Below are 15,738 nucleotides of genomic sequence, written 5' to 3' on the forward strand. Positions count from 1 at the left end.
TGTTAATTACGGAAGGGAGGGATTGTAGTACCAGGGAGAAATAAAATCAAGAGCAGCCTTGGGGCAAGATGCTGATTCCCAGATCATGAGATACATACAACAATATCTTTGAAGGATTTTTCAGGTACTGAAACCCCCTCCGGGAGGAAGAAATTGTGGTATGCTGCCCTCAAAATGTAGACCCCAGGGCAGTTGGACCTGAAGGTTGAATATGTTAATTTCTACCTGACACCACCAACGCATCTGGAAAATATTCATGGGCGGATTACATCATCTTTTACTAGAAATCTTCTCAGTATCTTCCCCAGGGGCGACAGAGTTTTGAGAGCATGAGCCTGCTGTATCCCCCTTAGCCTGGCAAAACAGTAAAGCTCTCCCTTTCTACTTCACCCCAATCTTTTATTTGAGGTTTGATCGGGCACCAGTGTACAGAGAAGCTAAGCTTTTGGCATCACCATGTACATGTCTTGGGCTTCTCCAGTGGCTCAGACGATAAAGAGTCTGCCTGCAATGTAGGAGACCCGGGTTCGATCCCTGGGTGCAGAAGATCCCCTGGAGAAGAGATACTCCAGTATGCTTGCCTGGAAATTGCATGGACAGAGGAGCCTGATGGGTTAAGTCCATGGGGTCTCAGAGTCAGACATGACTGAGTGACTAACACCGTACTGTACTATATGCACAGGTTGGCACGTGGACACACACCAGATGTGTGTATACACTTTCATACATTTTTAAAGTCAAGGAGGTATTGACTCTAGCCATGTATTGTCCTGGTTCCAGATAGAGCTGGGATAGAGCAGGGAACAATTTAGACACAAATCCCTGCCCCTGTGAAGCTGACACCCTAGTGGACATGCCCACAACTGTGTTATACCACACACCCTGCCAGGGAGCGCCAAACACAGGAGTGCACATGCGTCCGCGCTTATGAACACACAGTCATATCCAGAGCCCCACCATAAGGCAGGAGCTGCATCTGTTCCTTCATTCACCCACGTAGACCTTTAGTCAGCAGCTGTCGGTGGATCCCCTCCTGCGTGCTGGCACTGGGGTGAATAAGGGCCACACAGTCCAGGGGTCTCCCAACAACCAACCTGTGAACTCATAAAAAAAAAAAAATTTCCTAAAGCTACAAGGTGCTGAGAGGAAGCCAAAACAGGTTGATGTGATTAACTGAGGGTAGAGGAGATTTAGATAAGGAGACTGAGGCCCAGAGAGGGCCAGCTACTTACCGGGAGTCACACAGCAAGGCCAGGACAGATCGTAGGCTCCTGCCCCCAGTTTGGGACTGACTCTAGGGTGTGCCCAATTTGAACTGTGAACTGATGGAGGGAAGAGGCTGAGAGAAGAGATAAGTTCTGAGGTGGGAGATCATAAATTGGGTCTCTGAGCGAGGGGGCTGTCAAGCTGCCAGGGAGGGCCTGTGCTGGGCAGGCGGTGATGTCAGAGGATTAGACTAGGCCCACTGAGTGGGTGCACTGAGGCATGGGCCAGGCCAGGTAGTGGAGGAGGAGGAGGAAGAAGAAGAGGAGGGCAGGAGGGGAGGAGGGAGCCAGACACGCGATCTCGTGCTATTCACATGTGGGCAGCGTACCTGGGCCGAGCCTCACCCCAGAGGGCAGGCTCACCCTGACCCAACCCCACCATCTCCTGCTCCTCTTGGTGACTTCACTTTCTCTCTGGACCCTTCAGGGACCCTTCACAACTGAAGTATTTCCCCCCCTATCCCAGGCCCAGTTCCGTTTTTCCAAGGCATTTGTCTAGGCAGATGTCAGAAGCTCTCCCGCCTCGTCTTGCCCCGCCTTGTACCTCACATATCTCCATCTCTGTTTCAGTCTCAGCGGAAGCTAATGCCTAGGAAATCCTAGCAATTTAAGAGTCAGCAGTCCCTGGGTGGGGAAGATCCCCTGGAGGAGGGCATGGCAACCCATTCCAGTATTCTTGCCTGGAGAACGCCATGGACAGAGGAGCCTGTGAGGCTACGGTCCATTGGGGTGCAAAGAGTCAAACAGGACTGAGCGACCAGCACTCACTTTTCTTTCAGACTTGGGTAAAAATCCTACCTTTGTCCATCACTGGCTTAGGCAAGTTCCTTAAACCTCTCTGAGCCTCAGTTTGTTTCCTCATCTGAGGACCACAAAAATTATCTTGGCGTCTTAGGATCTCACTAACTTCACCCACCAGGTGCCTTGACCGCTGCTATGAGACCCTCTCCTGAGCCCCTGAAGAGTTGCTGCTATGGTACGTAATACCTCCAGTTCAGTTCAGTCACTCAGTCCTGTTGGACTCTTTGTGACCCAATGGACTACAGTACACCAGGCTTCCCGGTCCATCAGCAGCTCCCAGAGCTTGCTCAAACTCATGTCCATTGAGTTGGTGATGCCATCCAACCATCTCGTCCTCTATCCTCCCTTTCTCCTCCTGCCTTCAATCTTTCCCAGCATCAGGGTCGTTTCCAATGAGTCAGTACTTCCCATCAGTTGGCCAAAGTATTGGAGATTCGGCTTCAGCATCAGTCTTTCCCATGAATATTCATGACTGGTTTCCTTTATATTTCACTTGTTTGAGCTCCTTGCCTCCAATGTAACGCCTCCAACCAGTGACAAAAGCCTCAGTGTCCCACTATCTCAGGCTTGGAGCCCAATCCCCACCAGCCACACTAATGCTAATGCTAAGCAGGGCCCTGTGGGACTCCAGGGTGCGGAGGCCTTTTTGTCCACCATTCCTTGTAGGCAGGCCTCCGGCCTCCATGACCTTCTCTGAGATCCAAAGGGCAGAGTAAGTAAATAAGTGAAAGTAGCTCAGTTGTGTCCGACTCTTTTCGACCCCATGGACTATACAGTCCATGGAAGTCTCCAGGCCAGAATACTGGAGTGGGTAGCCTTTCCCTTCTCCAGGGAATCTTCACAACCCAGGCATCCAAACCAGGTCTCCACATTGCAGGAGGATTCTTTACCAGCTGAGCCACCAGGGAAGCCCAAGAATGCTGGAGTGGATATCCTATCCTTTCTCTAGGGGATCCTCCCGACCCAGGAATTGAAACAGGGTCTCCTGCATTGCAGGCGGATTCTTTACCAACTGAGCTATGAGGAAAGCCCAAAGGGCAGAACAGTTGTTAATCAAAGGAGAAGCAGCAGGTGAGGCTGAAGCTTATTAAGATGAGAGACAGACCTCCTAGGACCCTGCACACACCATAATCTTGTCCCGATCCTGTTGACACTGCAGAAGGAAAAATACAACACTGTTGCTGCCTTGATCCTTATCACATACTCCTGCCTGACTAGGTACCCTTGCCCTACACACCAGGGAGGGGGTGGGGCACATTTTTTGAAGCACTAGCCTACTGTGCCTGGATCAGGTATAAAGCTACTCTTTCTTTCTCCTCCATAGCTCTGTCTCCATATTTCTTTTTGATATTGGTGCACAGAGAGCCAAGATTTTGGCAACAGTGTTCCCAAGAGATCTGTCTGTCTATCCACAAGGTTGCTCAGTCATGACCCTATGTCATCCAGCAGATTCCATCATGAGGCCCATTCAGAACAAATAAACAGGAATTCAAGCCAGAGCCTCTGACTCCAATGTGGAGCCCAATCTTGAGCAAATCTTCATGCTACATCTCTAGGCAAAGAGAAAAGCCAGTGCAAAGGCCCTGAGTTTGGGAATATCCTTGGCAGGTTTCAGGGACAAACAAAGCTGCTAGATAGAGCACAGAGATGGGTTGTTGGTGACATATGACAGGAGAGGAAAGAGCAAGGGCACCTTGCCCCCTCCCACCACCCCCTTACCTTTCCTTGACTCCCCACTGCCCACAGGACAAAACCCCAACTCTGTAGTCTGGCTTTTAAGGCCTTCAGTCCCCTAGTCCCTGTGCAGCCTTGAACTTTCCTTCTTGCTTTTCCCTACCTTCTGCATCACCCATGTGTCCTACTCTGCATGCCTGCTCAGAACTACCCTCTCTTGTGACTGTCCCTGCATAGAGAGTGAGCCTGCTCCTCCTTCACTTGACAATCCTTCTCATAATTTAACCTTCAACTTGGGTTTCACCTCTCAGGGAAGCTTTCTCTGTCTCCTCTGCCCCTTGAGGGCTCCCAGAGCCCCCATCCTCCCCTCGTCCACTCACTGATCACCATGCACTGTTGTTCTCCATCTCTTGGTCTCTCTCTCTCTGTGGCAGGAGGCAGGGTGTTCTCCTTACCCCCAGCAGCATGCCACGCAAAAAGGAGACACCTCCACGAGCAATGGGTGAAGGAAGGCAGGAACATACTGGTTCCAACTGGGGGGTTCTGCCAAACCAGGCCAAGGAGTCTGGTCTGCACCTGATCTCCAGGAGTGCCTATGTCAGTGCCTTGTCTTGATAGAGTGATGGGCCATCGTGCAGTGAGGCCATGGGGGCCCAAGGCAGGGACCATCAGAAGGAGCAGCACAGTCCAGTCCATTCATTGAATCTGTGAGCCTTACAGCACTGTTACAGAGACTGGATGGGGGTGAGCAAGTCCCAAGAGCATCCTGCCTTCTTGGAAGGCACAGTCTTGTGGCTCAACCGTCGTCATCATCATCATCTCTAATACTTTTTTTTCTTTTCCAGCTGTGCCACATGGCTTGTGGAATCTTAGTTCTCTGACCAGGGATTGAACCCAGGTCCTCAGCAGTGAAAGCATGGAGTCCTCATTACTGGACCACCAGGGAAGTCCCATCACTCACATTGGGCACTGACTGATGGCCTGTTCTAAGCTCTTTCCATATAATAACATTTCCTTTACAAAACGCAATGGAGTGGCTAGCACTGTTTCCCCATTTCACAGATGTGGAAAATTGAGGAACAGCAAGGTTACGTGATTAGTTCTGAGTCACACAGCTAGGATTTGAATTGGGCTCCTAAGTTAGAGCTCTTTACCATTATCACCATCTCTAGCCGCCAGGCCTGATGCTTTCCAATCTGGGAGACTTTCCACAGTCCTTGTCCCCTGGGTTCTCTTCAGAAAACTCAGGAGACTACATTTCATAGATGAGGTGCAGAGGAAGGACATGAATCCCATTTTTTAGCCTCAATTATGTCACTGGTCACTTGATACATAGATATTACCTCATTTAATCCTTGTAATGACCCTGGGAAGTAGGTCTCATGGTTTTTATTCCCACTTTTACAGATGAGGTTCAATGACTTGTCAAGATCACACAGAATAAATTGTAGAGGCCTTGGACTCAGGACAGGCTCTGATGTCTGGGCTGGTCCCTGTCATCCCATAGTTCCTTTCATGTCCCATTCGGAGGACACATGGTTGGATACGACAGTGAGAATGGGAGGCATGCAGTCAGCACTGCTCTGTGTCCAGGGTCTAACCCAGTCCCAATCAGGTCCTTGGCACCCCCTGGAATCCAGCTAAGTTTCACCTCTGCTTCTGGAGCAGCTCTGGGCTTGATGAGGAGGGCCAGAGGAAGTGGAAGAGCACAGATGGGAAACTAGGGTATCGACTTCAAAATGAGAAGAAAATGGAAGTTTCCTGGTGGTCTAGTGGTTGGGATGCAGGGCTTTCGTTACTGTGGCCCAGGTTCAATCCCTGGTCGGGGAACAGAGATCCCATAAGTTATGAGGCTCAGACAAAAAAAAAAAAAAATACCCCCACTTTGTATTATCCCCAGTGACTTCCTTGGGTAATTTGTGCTCACAGTCTCCCAACTTTAGGTCCTGTGAGTCTACAGAGTCTAATTCCTAGATTGGAGAGAGACCTTTCTACCGGAGGACACAGCCAGAATCCCTTTAAATTTAGAGACACATCTGCCATCTGGTCACTTGGGTCTCCTCCTGCCAATAGACCAGCAGGCAACAAAAGGACATGCCATACTGTTGCAGGAAGGGGGACTCCTTCCAGAATCCAAGAGTGGGCTCTTGTCTAACATTCGTGAATGAGTTGTCTAAGGAGACACACGAGCTGACAAAGCAACAGACTGTATTGGGAAGGGATGCCCAGTCAGGGAGCAGAAGTTCAAGAGAACCCAGGAGAACGGATCTGCCACGTGGCTCCCAGTCTTGGGTTTTATGGTGATGGGATTAGTTTCAAGATTTTCTTTGGCCAATCATTCTGATTCAGCATCCTTCCTGGTGGTGCACGCATGGCTCAGCCAAGATGGAAGCCAGTAAGAAGGATTCTGGGAGGTGGTAGAATGCATGGCATCTCCTTCTGACCTTTCCTGAACTCTTCCAGTTGGTGCTGGCGTCTTAGTTCCATCTTCCTTTCTAGGACTTCCTATTGTAAAATAACTCACGCAAATGGTTACTATGGTGTCTGGCTAGGGTAGGCGATTTCGGTCAGTGTCTTTTCCCTAACAACAAGGATGGGCATAGGGTAAGAGACTATGGTCAGAACAGGAAGTAGTACCAACAATATCTAATTGGGGACAGCAGGATGTTCTTAGCATTCAGGTGATCCATTCTAATATCTCCAGCTACCCATGCTTAGGTGTTTGTTTGTTTGTTTAAAAATTGTATTTTTATTATTTGTGCTAGGTCTTCATTGCTGTGTGGAGGCTTTTTCTAGTTTCAGAGAGTGGAGGATATTTTCCTGTTGAGGTTTGAGGGCTTCTTATTCTGGTAGCTTCTCTTGTTGCAGAGCACAGGCTTTAGGTGTACAGAGGCATGTGGGATCTTCCCGGACCAGGGATCGATCTGGTCACCCCTGCATTACCAGGTAGATTCTTAACCACTAGACCACCAGGGAAGCCCCCATGCTAAGTTTTATTTGTAAGTGAGCAAGTACCACTGGCACGGGCTCATAAAGCATGCTAACTGGGGACTCATACCCTTCAGGAGTGAGGGCCAGGCTCCATCCCCAGACAAAGTGTAGAGAGCAGCAGAAACACTAGCTGAAGCCAGGAGCAGAAGGGAAGGGGTGGGCTAGAATGAGTGGATGTAGGGGAAAGAGCTGAGAGATACCAGTTGTGTCTCTAGAACTAATCTTCCTTCACTAAGTTTACCCAGAAATTGTGATCAAGCAGAATCCTGGGGAAGTTGTATTGGGATGAAGAGAACTTAACAGGAGAAGTAAGTAGATCTGAACTGTGCCAAAGTGGACTGCAGGACATTGTTGGTGCCCCACCCAGACTCTTTTGCCAACACTACACCCATCTCCCATGTCCCCCACCTCTGGAGAACTGCCCAGCACCTCTCCTCCTGGAAGAATTTGGCCAGTGGTGGAATTAACTTGGTGATACAATTTTGGCTCCAGAACTTTCTCTAGATCAAATGTGGTCAGTTGAGACCACATTCTTGCTCAGCTTTCTATCACTGACGTACCATGATAACCCTATTCTCCTTCTGAGCACATTTCCCCAGTCACTTGATCCAGAATTTCTATCTTGGACTACATCAAACTGAAAAGCTTGTGCAAGGCAGAAGAAACAATTAAAATGAAAAGACAGCCTATGGAAAGGAAGGAAAAAGTTTGAAAAGCATATATCAACGGGGATTAATATCTAAAAATGTAAAGAACTTAGTCAACCTAATAGCAACAGCAACAACAAAAAGACAAGAGAAAATAAAATGAAAAGGAGGGGACTTCCCTGGTGGTGCAGTGGATAAGAATCCGCCTGCCAGTGCAGGGGACTTGGGTTCAATCCCTAGTCCAGGAAGATTCCACATGCTGAGGACCAACTCTGCTCTCACAGCCATAAATAAACAAATATCCATTATTTAAAAAATACAATAAGAGTCATTTCATACAGGTGAGAAAATTGAGTTTCTAAGAGGTGATGTTAAACAGTGCCCCAAAGCTAGAGATGATGCCGAAAGCTCAGCTTCTTTGTACATCAATGTAGAATAAAATCTCAGAGACAGAGTTTTGGGTAAAGTAGAAAAGGAGTGCTTTATTGCTTTGCCAGGCAAAGGGGGACACAGTGGGTTAATACCCTCCAAACCATCTGTTCCCCATTTGGGGAAGATAGTGAAGAGTTTTCTAGCAATTGGTCAGAGAGGGCATGATCAACTTAACATTCTTCTTCTCTTTTTCTTTCATTGCATTGTGATATTCTGTTAGCCATATACCAATAGCATGAGCATTCTTCTGATAGGTTGGTGGTGAGGTAAGTAGGGGTCCATGGTCTCAAACTTCAGGTCCAACTGTTCAGGTGTCTACATGCTTGTGGGCAGGATACCATAGTTAATCATCAAATTCTCCCACCTAGATATCTGCAAAATAACTCCAAGATATTGGGTGCATCCCTTGATGGGGCATCAGGCTCTTGCCCCAAGGCTACTCTTAATTTTCTTGGCTTCTCCCTGGTTTTGCATCCCTGCCCTGCTCTAATGAACAACTGCTTGAGTCTGCCCATTAGCACTCAGGGAAGGCTGTGGAGCCTGAATGAAGGCCGTTTCTTATAATCAAAGAAATGGAGGAGGGGACTTCCCTCCTGGTCCAGTGGCTGGGACCCCATGGTCCCAGTGCCGGGGGCCCGGGTTTGATCCCTGGTCAGGGAACTAGATCCCACAAGCTTCAATCCAGTGCAGCCAACTAAATAAATATTTAAAGAAAAGAAAAAGGGAGGACAAAAAGTCCTTGTGTCCAGGAGCCCCACAGGGCCCTGGACCGAGGAAAGGCCAGATCTCCACACTGAGTCTCATTCTAGATTTCAGTGGAAAAAAGAATCCCCTGGTTACTCTTACAAATAGAGATTCCTGATTCCCACTCAGACATTCTACAGGTCCTAAGGAGCCACTAGTACTAATGAATCCACCTGCCAGTGCAGGAGACTTAAGAGATGTGGATTTGATCCCTGGGTCAGAAAGATCCCCTGGCGGGAGGCACAGCAACCCACTCCAGTATTCTTGCCTGGAGAATCCCATGGATGGAGGAGTCCAGTGGGTTGCAGTCCGTAGGGTTGAAAAGAGTTGGACACAATTGAAGCGACTTAGCAAACATGCCCCAACCACTAATGTCGAAGAAGCTGAAGTTGACTGTTCTATAAAGATCCACAAGATTTTCTAGGAGTAACGGCAAAAGAAAAAAAAAAACAAAAACCAGATGTAAAGATGTCCTTTACATCATTGTGAATTGGAATGCAAAATAGGAAGTCAAAAGATATCTGGAGTAACAGGAAGTTTGGCCTTGGAGTACAAAATGCAGCAGGGCAAAAGTAACAGAGTTTTGTCAAGAGAACACACTGGTCATAGCAAACACTCTCTTCCAACAACACAAGAGACAACTCTACACACAGACATCACCAGACGGTCAGTACTGAGATCAGATTGATTTTCTTCTTCTCAGCCAAAAATGGAGAAGTTCTATACTGTCAGTAAAAACAAGTCCTGGAGCTGACTGTGGTTCAGATCATTGGCTCCTTATTGCAAAATTCAGGCTTAAATTAAAGAAAGTAGGGGAAACCACTAGGCCATTCAGGTGTGACCTAAATCAAATCCCTTATGATTATACAGTGAAAGTGAAAGTCGCTCAGTTGTGTTTGACTGTTTGTGACCCCATAGACTATACAGTCCATGGAATAATACTGGAATGGGTAGCCTTTCCCTTCTCCAGGGTATCATCTCAACACAGGGAACGAATCCAGGTCTCCCGCAAGGCACATGGATTCTTTCCCAGCTGAGCTATCAGTGATTATACAGTGGAGGTGACAAATAGATTTAAGGAATTAGATCTGATAGACAGACTGCCTGAAGAACTATGGACAGAGGTTTCTAACATTGTACAAGGGGCAGTGACCAAAACCATCCCTAAAAAAGGAATGCAAGAAGGCAAAGTGGTTGCCTGAGGAAGCTTTACAATTAGCTGAGGAAAGAAAAGAGGTGAAAAGCAAGGGAGAAGAGAAGGAAAGATATACCCAACTGATTGCAGAGTTCCAGAGATCTGCAAGGAGAGATAAGAAGCCCTTCTCAAATGAACAATGTAGAGAAATCCGAAAACAATAGAATGGGAAAGACTATAGAGATCTCTTGAAGAAAACTGGAGAGATCAGGGGAACATTTCACGCAAAGATGGGCACGAACAAGGACAGAAAATGTAAGGACCTAAGAGAAGCAGAAAAGATTAAGAAGAGGTGGCAAGAATACACAGTCGAACTACAAAAAAGGTTTAATGACCCAGGTAACCACGATGGTGTGGTCACAGCCAGAAATCCTGGAGCATGAAGTCAAGTGGGCCTTAGCAAGCATGCCTATGAACAAAGCTAGCAGAGGAGACAGAATTCTAGATGGAGCTACTGAAAATCCTAAAAGATGATGCTGTTAAAGTGCTGCACTCAATATGTCAGCAAATGTAGAAAATTCAGCAGTGGCCCCAGGACTGGAAAGGGTCAGTTTTCATTCCCATCCCAAAGAAGGGCAGTGCCAAAGACATTTCAGATTACAGTACAATTGCATTCATTTCATATGCTAGCAAAAGTTATGCTCAAAATCCTTCAAGCTAGGCTTCAGCAGTCTATGAACTGAGAACTTCCAGATGTATAAACTGGGTTTAGAAAAGGCAGAGGAACCAGAGGTCAAATTGCCAACATTAGCTGGATCATAGCGAAAGTAAGGGAATTCCAGAGAAAAAATCGCTTTCTGCTTCACTGATTACTGGAAAGCCTCTGACTGTGTGGATCACAGCAAACCATGGAAAATTCTTAGAGATGGGAATACCACACCAACTTACCCGTTTCCTGAGAAACATGTATGAGGCTCAATAACGAACAACCCGCTGGTTCAAAATTGGGAAAGGAGCACAACAAGGCTATATACTGTTCCTCTGTTTATTTCACTTTATGCAGAGTACATCATGCAAAATGCAGGCTGCAGGACTCACAAGCTGGAATCAGTATCGCCAGGAGGAATATCACAAACCTCAGATAAGCAGATTATACCACCGTACTGGAAGAAAATGAAGAGGAACTAAAGAGCCTCTTGATGAGGGTGAAAGAGGAGAGAGAAAAAGCTGGCTTAAAACTCAACATTCAAAACACTAAGATCACGGCATCTGGTCCCATCACTTCATGGCAAGTAGATAGGGAAAAATTGGGAGCAGTGACAGATTTTATCTCCTTGGGCTCCAAAATCACTGTGGATGGTGACCGCAGCCATGACATTAAAAGATGCTTGTTCCAGTCGGGGTCACTGTGGCGGGTGGATTGCTTTTGGACGCTACCTGAGAATGCTGTCCTGGGTGGTACTTTCTGCCGCCGCGCAGCAGCCCCCTCTCTGAGGAACGCAGCCCTCCTCGGTCCAGGGGCATTGCAGGCAGCGAGGATCTTGCACACAGGGCAGCCAAGTCTTGCACCTGTACCACCTCTTCCTGAACGTGGTGGAAAAGTTGGTTTTGGGCTGATCCCTGAGGAGTTCTTCCAGTTCCTTTATCCTAAAACTGGTGTAACAGGACCCTATGTGCTTGGAACCGGGCTTATCTTATATTTACTCTCCAAAGAAATATATGTGATAACTCCAGAGACCTTTTCTGCCATATCAACAATAGTGTTCCTTGTCTACGTGGTTAAAAAATATGGTGCCTCTGTTGGGGAATTTGCTGATAAACTCAATGAGCAAAAAACTGCCCAACTGGAAGAGGTGAAACAGGCGTCCATCAAACAAATCCAGGATGCTATTGATGTGGAGAAGTCACAGCAGGCACTGGTTCAAAAACGCCATTACCTTTTTGATGTCCAAAGGAATAACATTGCTATGGCGTTGGAGGTTACTTACCGGGAACGGCTGCATAGAGCATACAGGGAGATAAAGAATCGCCTGGACTACCACATCTCTGTGCAGAATATGATGCGTCAGAAGGAACAAGAGCACATGATAAACTGGGTGGAGAAGCGTGTGGTGCAGAGCATCTCTGCACAGCAGGAGAAGGAAACAATCGCCAAGTGCATTGCGGATCTAAAGCTGCTCACAAAGAAGGCTCAAGCTCAGCCAGTTCTGTAAACACATCTATCCCCATTAAGACAGCTAGAAACAGTTAACTGACTAAATGGAAATTAGTCAATGTGATAAAATCTTTCTATATTGCTATCTACTGAAGTTACAGTTTACCTTTACTATAAATGAAAAGTTGTGAGTCTGATATAATGAGAGAATTAAAACAATCTGTTGGCCAGTAAGATCTTTCTCTAACCCATCTTGCTGTACATTTTGAGTTGTCCTGTGATCACTTTTAAATAAGCAGTTTCTTTGAATAAAATTTGGTACCTGGCTAAGAATTTTCAAAGTTGTAGTTAAAATTTGTAATTAGTTCAGCCATCTTAACAATAAAATGACAGTTGAAAAAAAAAAAAAAAAGATGCTTGTTCCAAAAAATAAATAAATAAAAAATAAAAGATGCTTGTTCTTTGGAAGGAAAACTGTGACAAACCTAGACAGCATATTAAAAAGCAAAGACATCACTTTTCTGACTAAAGTCCGTATAGGCAAAGCTATGGTTTTTCCAGTAGTCATGTATAGATGTAAGAGTTAGACTGAAAAAAAAAAAAAAAAAAAGAGTTAGCCTGACCCTTGCTTAACAAAATCAAGTGTAATTCAGATCATTCTAATGGAAGAGAGAGCTTCAGGCAGCTGAGATCTAACCCCTCAGGGCTTCCTAATATCTGTGTACGACCAGTTAAGAGTTTAGGGCGCTGCCCTGGGTTTCCCAGATGGCGCTAGTGGTAAAGAACCTACCTGCGAATGCAGGAGATATAAGAGATGTGGATTCTACTAAAACATGTTAGCATGGACTGAATAATAGTGTGAACTTAGTTGCTCTGTGGCATGTGGGATCTTAGTCCCCCAATCCAACCACTTCACCTGCATTGGAAGGCCGATTCTTAACCAACGGACCACCAGGAAGGCCCTCCTCTCTGCTTTCTGTGTAGTGTCCCATGTGACCAACAAAAGAGCTCCCTCAGTGCATGACTTACAGTGGGCGCTTGCCCAGATATCCTGTACATGACATTTGTACCTTCCACTAGAAGACACCAAAGCTGTGTTTGTCATTAGGGCTGTTTACAGGCATTCCCAGGGAGTGCTAGTGGTAAAGAATCCGACTACCAACACAGGGGAGGTAAGAAATGTGGATTTGATCCCTGGGTCAGGAAGAGCTCCTGGAGGAGGACATGGCAACCAATTCCAGTGTTCTTGCCTGGAGAATCCCATTGACAGAGGAGCCTGGAGGGCTACAGTCCATAGTTGCAAAGACTCGGACAAGAGTGAAGTTACTTAGCAGGCACTCACAGGCATTCTAGTTCTTTTCCTTCCAGGCTGAAAGTGGAAAGAGTTCCTGTCTCCGCCCACTGTGAAATTATGGAAAGCTATGGATTAGTCAATACACTGTGAGTACAACTGTCCTGTGTCACCTCTGGGCAGAAGCTATAGAAGCCAGGCCATGTTTCACCAAGTCCTCCTCCCTCTATTCATCGGTGATTGGATGGTGATTATGGAAGCTCATATCCAGATGGAGCCTCTTCCCTTGGCCTTAATCCCTGCGGAACTACAGTGAGCAGACCTCTCCCCACTGACCAACACGAGACACACAGCATGAGCCCGAAACAGACCTTAGCTGCTGTAGCCACCCAAACCTGGGTGTTCTTTGTTACTACAGCATAACTTCACCTACTCTGACTGATACAGAATCTATGACCCTCTACACAAATCCAGGAGAGACCTGGATCTTCTAGAAGAGCACTCACTGCTGAAAAGGAACTTCATGATGAATGGGCTGCTCCAGCTCCTGAATTCAGTGAGCTCAATCCAAGGCTGTGGATGGTTCTGAGAGCCGGCCGGAGCCCTGTATCCCTTTTCAGCAGCTCCCCACAGGAGACTGAATGGTGCACCTGTTTCTCAATGTGGTCTGCAGCCCCAGTCCCTCATATAGGAAACCACCACCCTGAGTGCCATAAGCCATCTTTCCGATGGTTCTTAGACAAAATGTGTAAATAAGGTGGGCAGAAGACAGACATTTTTTGTGCAAATGAACAGGGACTTGTGTGTGCGTAAACCCTGAGTTCACTTACGGCTGAGAAGGTCTGACTGATGTTTTTATATTTTAATGTCAACGTGGCTGGATTGCAGTATTTGCAATTCATATTTTGAGTAGGCCTGCTCAGTCCTTTCAGCCCTGTCCAACTCCCTATGACCCTATGGACTGTAGGCTGCCAGGCTCCTCAGTCCATGGGTTGTCTAGGCAGGAATACTGGAGTGGGTTGTCATGCCCTCCTCCAGCAGATCTTCCCCAACCAGGGGTTGAACCTGTGTGTCCTGCATTACAGGCAGATTCTTTACCGCTGAGCTACTGGGGAAGCCTGTTTTAAGTATAAATGTTCAAGGTAAAAATGTCAAAGTGCAGAGTAGGTTATAGTGAAAACCAAAAGTTCTCCTCTATCTCTGTATGCAGTCACACTCAGCCATCTCTCTATCCAGCCAGCTAGGGGTGCAGGCACACCATCTGGCCCTGAGGTGCTCTATAGAGTGTGAGAAATGGCCTTGACCTTCAGTAGGCTTATGTTCAGGTCTCAGTTAATGAAGCAGGGCCAGTAGTGCTTCTGCTGGGACTGAAGCAAGCTGGATGGCGACTTTGTGGATCTAGGGAGTACTTGTCTCATCCCAAAGGGGCAGCCACAGTTCTGTACCAGCTGTTTCTTGTTGAAGGAAACAAAGAATGCAGACTCACTGTTTCTGGATTCCAAGTGAAAGAAATGTGTGGTTCCTCTGCCAAACTTAACACACAGAGGCTGGACCTGATCAACTGGCAGATGCTATAGTTCTGAAGATGGGCTCTGAGGCCTTGGGAAAACTAGCTTTTTTAGAAAAAATTATTTTATGATACTAATTATTTTTCTTTATGATTTTATATTCCTTTCTAAACTTTATTCATTTATTTATGTATTTATTTTTGGCTGTGCTGGGCCGTTATTGCTGCATGGAGGCTTTCTCCAGCTGTGGCGCGGGCTACTCTTTGTTGGGGTGTGCAGGCTTCTCGTTGGGATAGCTTCTTTTGGTCGGGAGCACAGGTAGGCACTCAGGCTTTGTTTCTCTGCATTATGGGGGATCTTTCCAGACCAGGGTTCAAACCTGGGTCTCTTGCATTAGCTGGCGAATTCTTTACCACTAGACACACACCCAGAGAAGCTCTGAATCCTATATTTATCACTCAGTCATTCCCAGTTTCCTCATCTATAAAATGAGATCGTCAACAGGACTCTCATGAAGATTAAATGAGATGCTGAAAGTACATAAGAGACGGACTCTTCATACAGCTTATATCCAGGGGAAGAGTCAAATAAATCTCATCTGGGAGTTACACACATGAAGGCTTCTTTGGGACACAAACCTGAAAGATGAACAGTTAACTGGGTGCAGCGGTGAGAAGGGTGGAAGGGAAGAAGCTAATCGGTAGAGGGACTGGCTCCAGAAAAATCCCTGGGCATTCATGCAAGCCTAAACTAAAGCAGTGAGGCCAAAGAGCAAACAATCTTCCGGGAGGCAAGGATTTCCTAAACACACTGTGAGCTAGAAGGAGCCTCTCAGTTCCGCCTGAGGCCAGTCCCTGCAAATTTAGGACTTCCCATCACACCAGCCAGCCTGCGTTCAATTCTCTGCCAGAAAAACCACACTCACCAAATCTTCCGCAGGGCCCTCGAACCACAGGGCTCAAAAGTGAATCGTTTTGCAGGCAGAGGAGGAAGATTAAGAAGGCAGGTCAGAAGGTGCAGTGGGAGGAAGCAGGCCGGTTTGCCTGGCAGCTGAGGTGTCTAGCGGGGTCGGGGAGCGGGGCGCGGCGAGGGGGC

General features: G+C 46.9%; 1 protein-coding gene across 1 annotated transcript; it reads left to right on the plus strand.

Moving 5' to 3' along the window:
* The first annotated feature begins 11,132 nt into the window (after positions 1-11,132).
* On the plus strand, positions 11,133-12,256 carry LOC122432978 (ATP synthase F(0) complex subunit B1, mitochondrial-like). Its single transcript, XM_043455335.1, is given in 2 exon segments — positions 11,133-11,163; positions 11,166-12,256. Coding segments are annotated over 2 exon segments (768 nt in total). The 3' UTR covers positions 11,903-12,256.
* The last annotated feature ends 3,482 nt before the right edge of the window (positions 12,257-15,738 follow it).

This window comes from Cervus canadensis, chromosome 32, assembly GCF_019320065.1.
Source record: "Cervus canadensis isolate Bull #8, Minnesota chromosome 32, ASM1932006v1, whole genome shotgun sequence".
In the NCBI taxonomy this organism is placed as follows: Eukaryota; Metazoa; Chordata; class Mammalia; order Artiodactyla; family Cervidae; genus Cervus; species Cervus canadensis.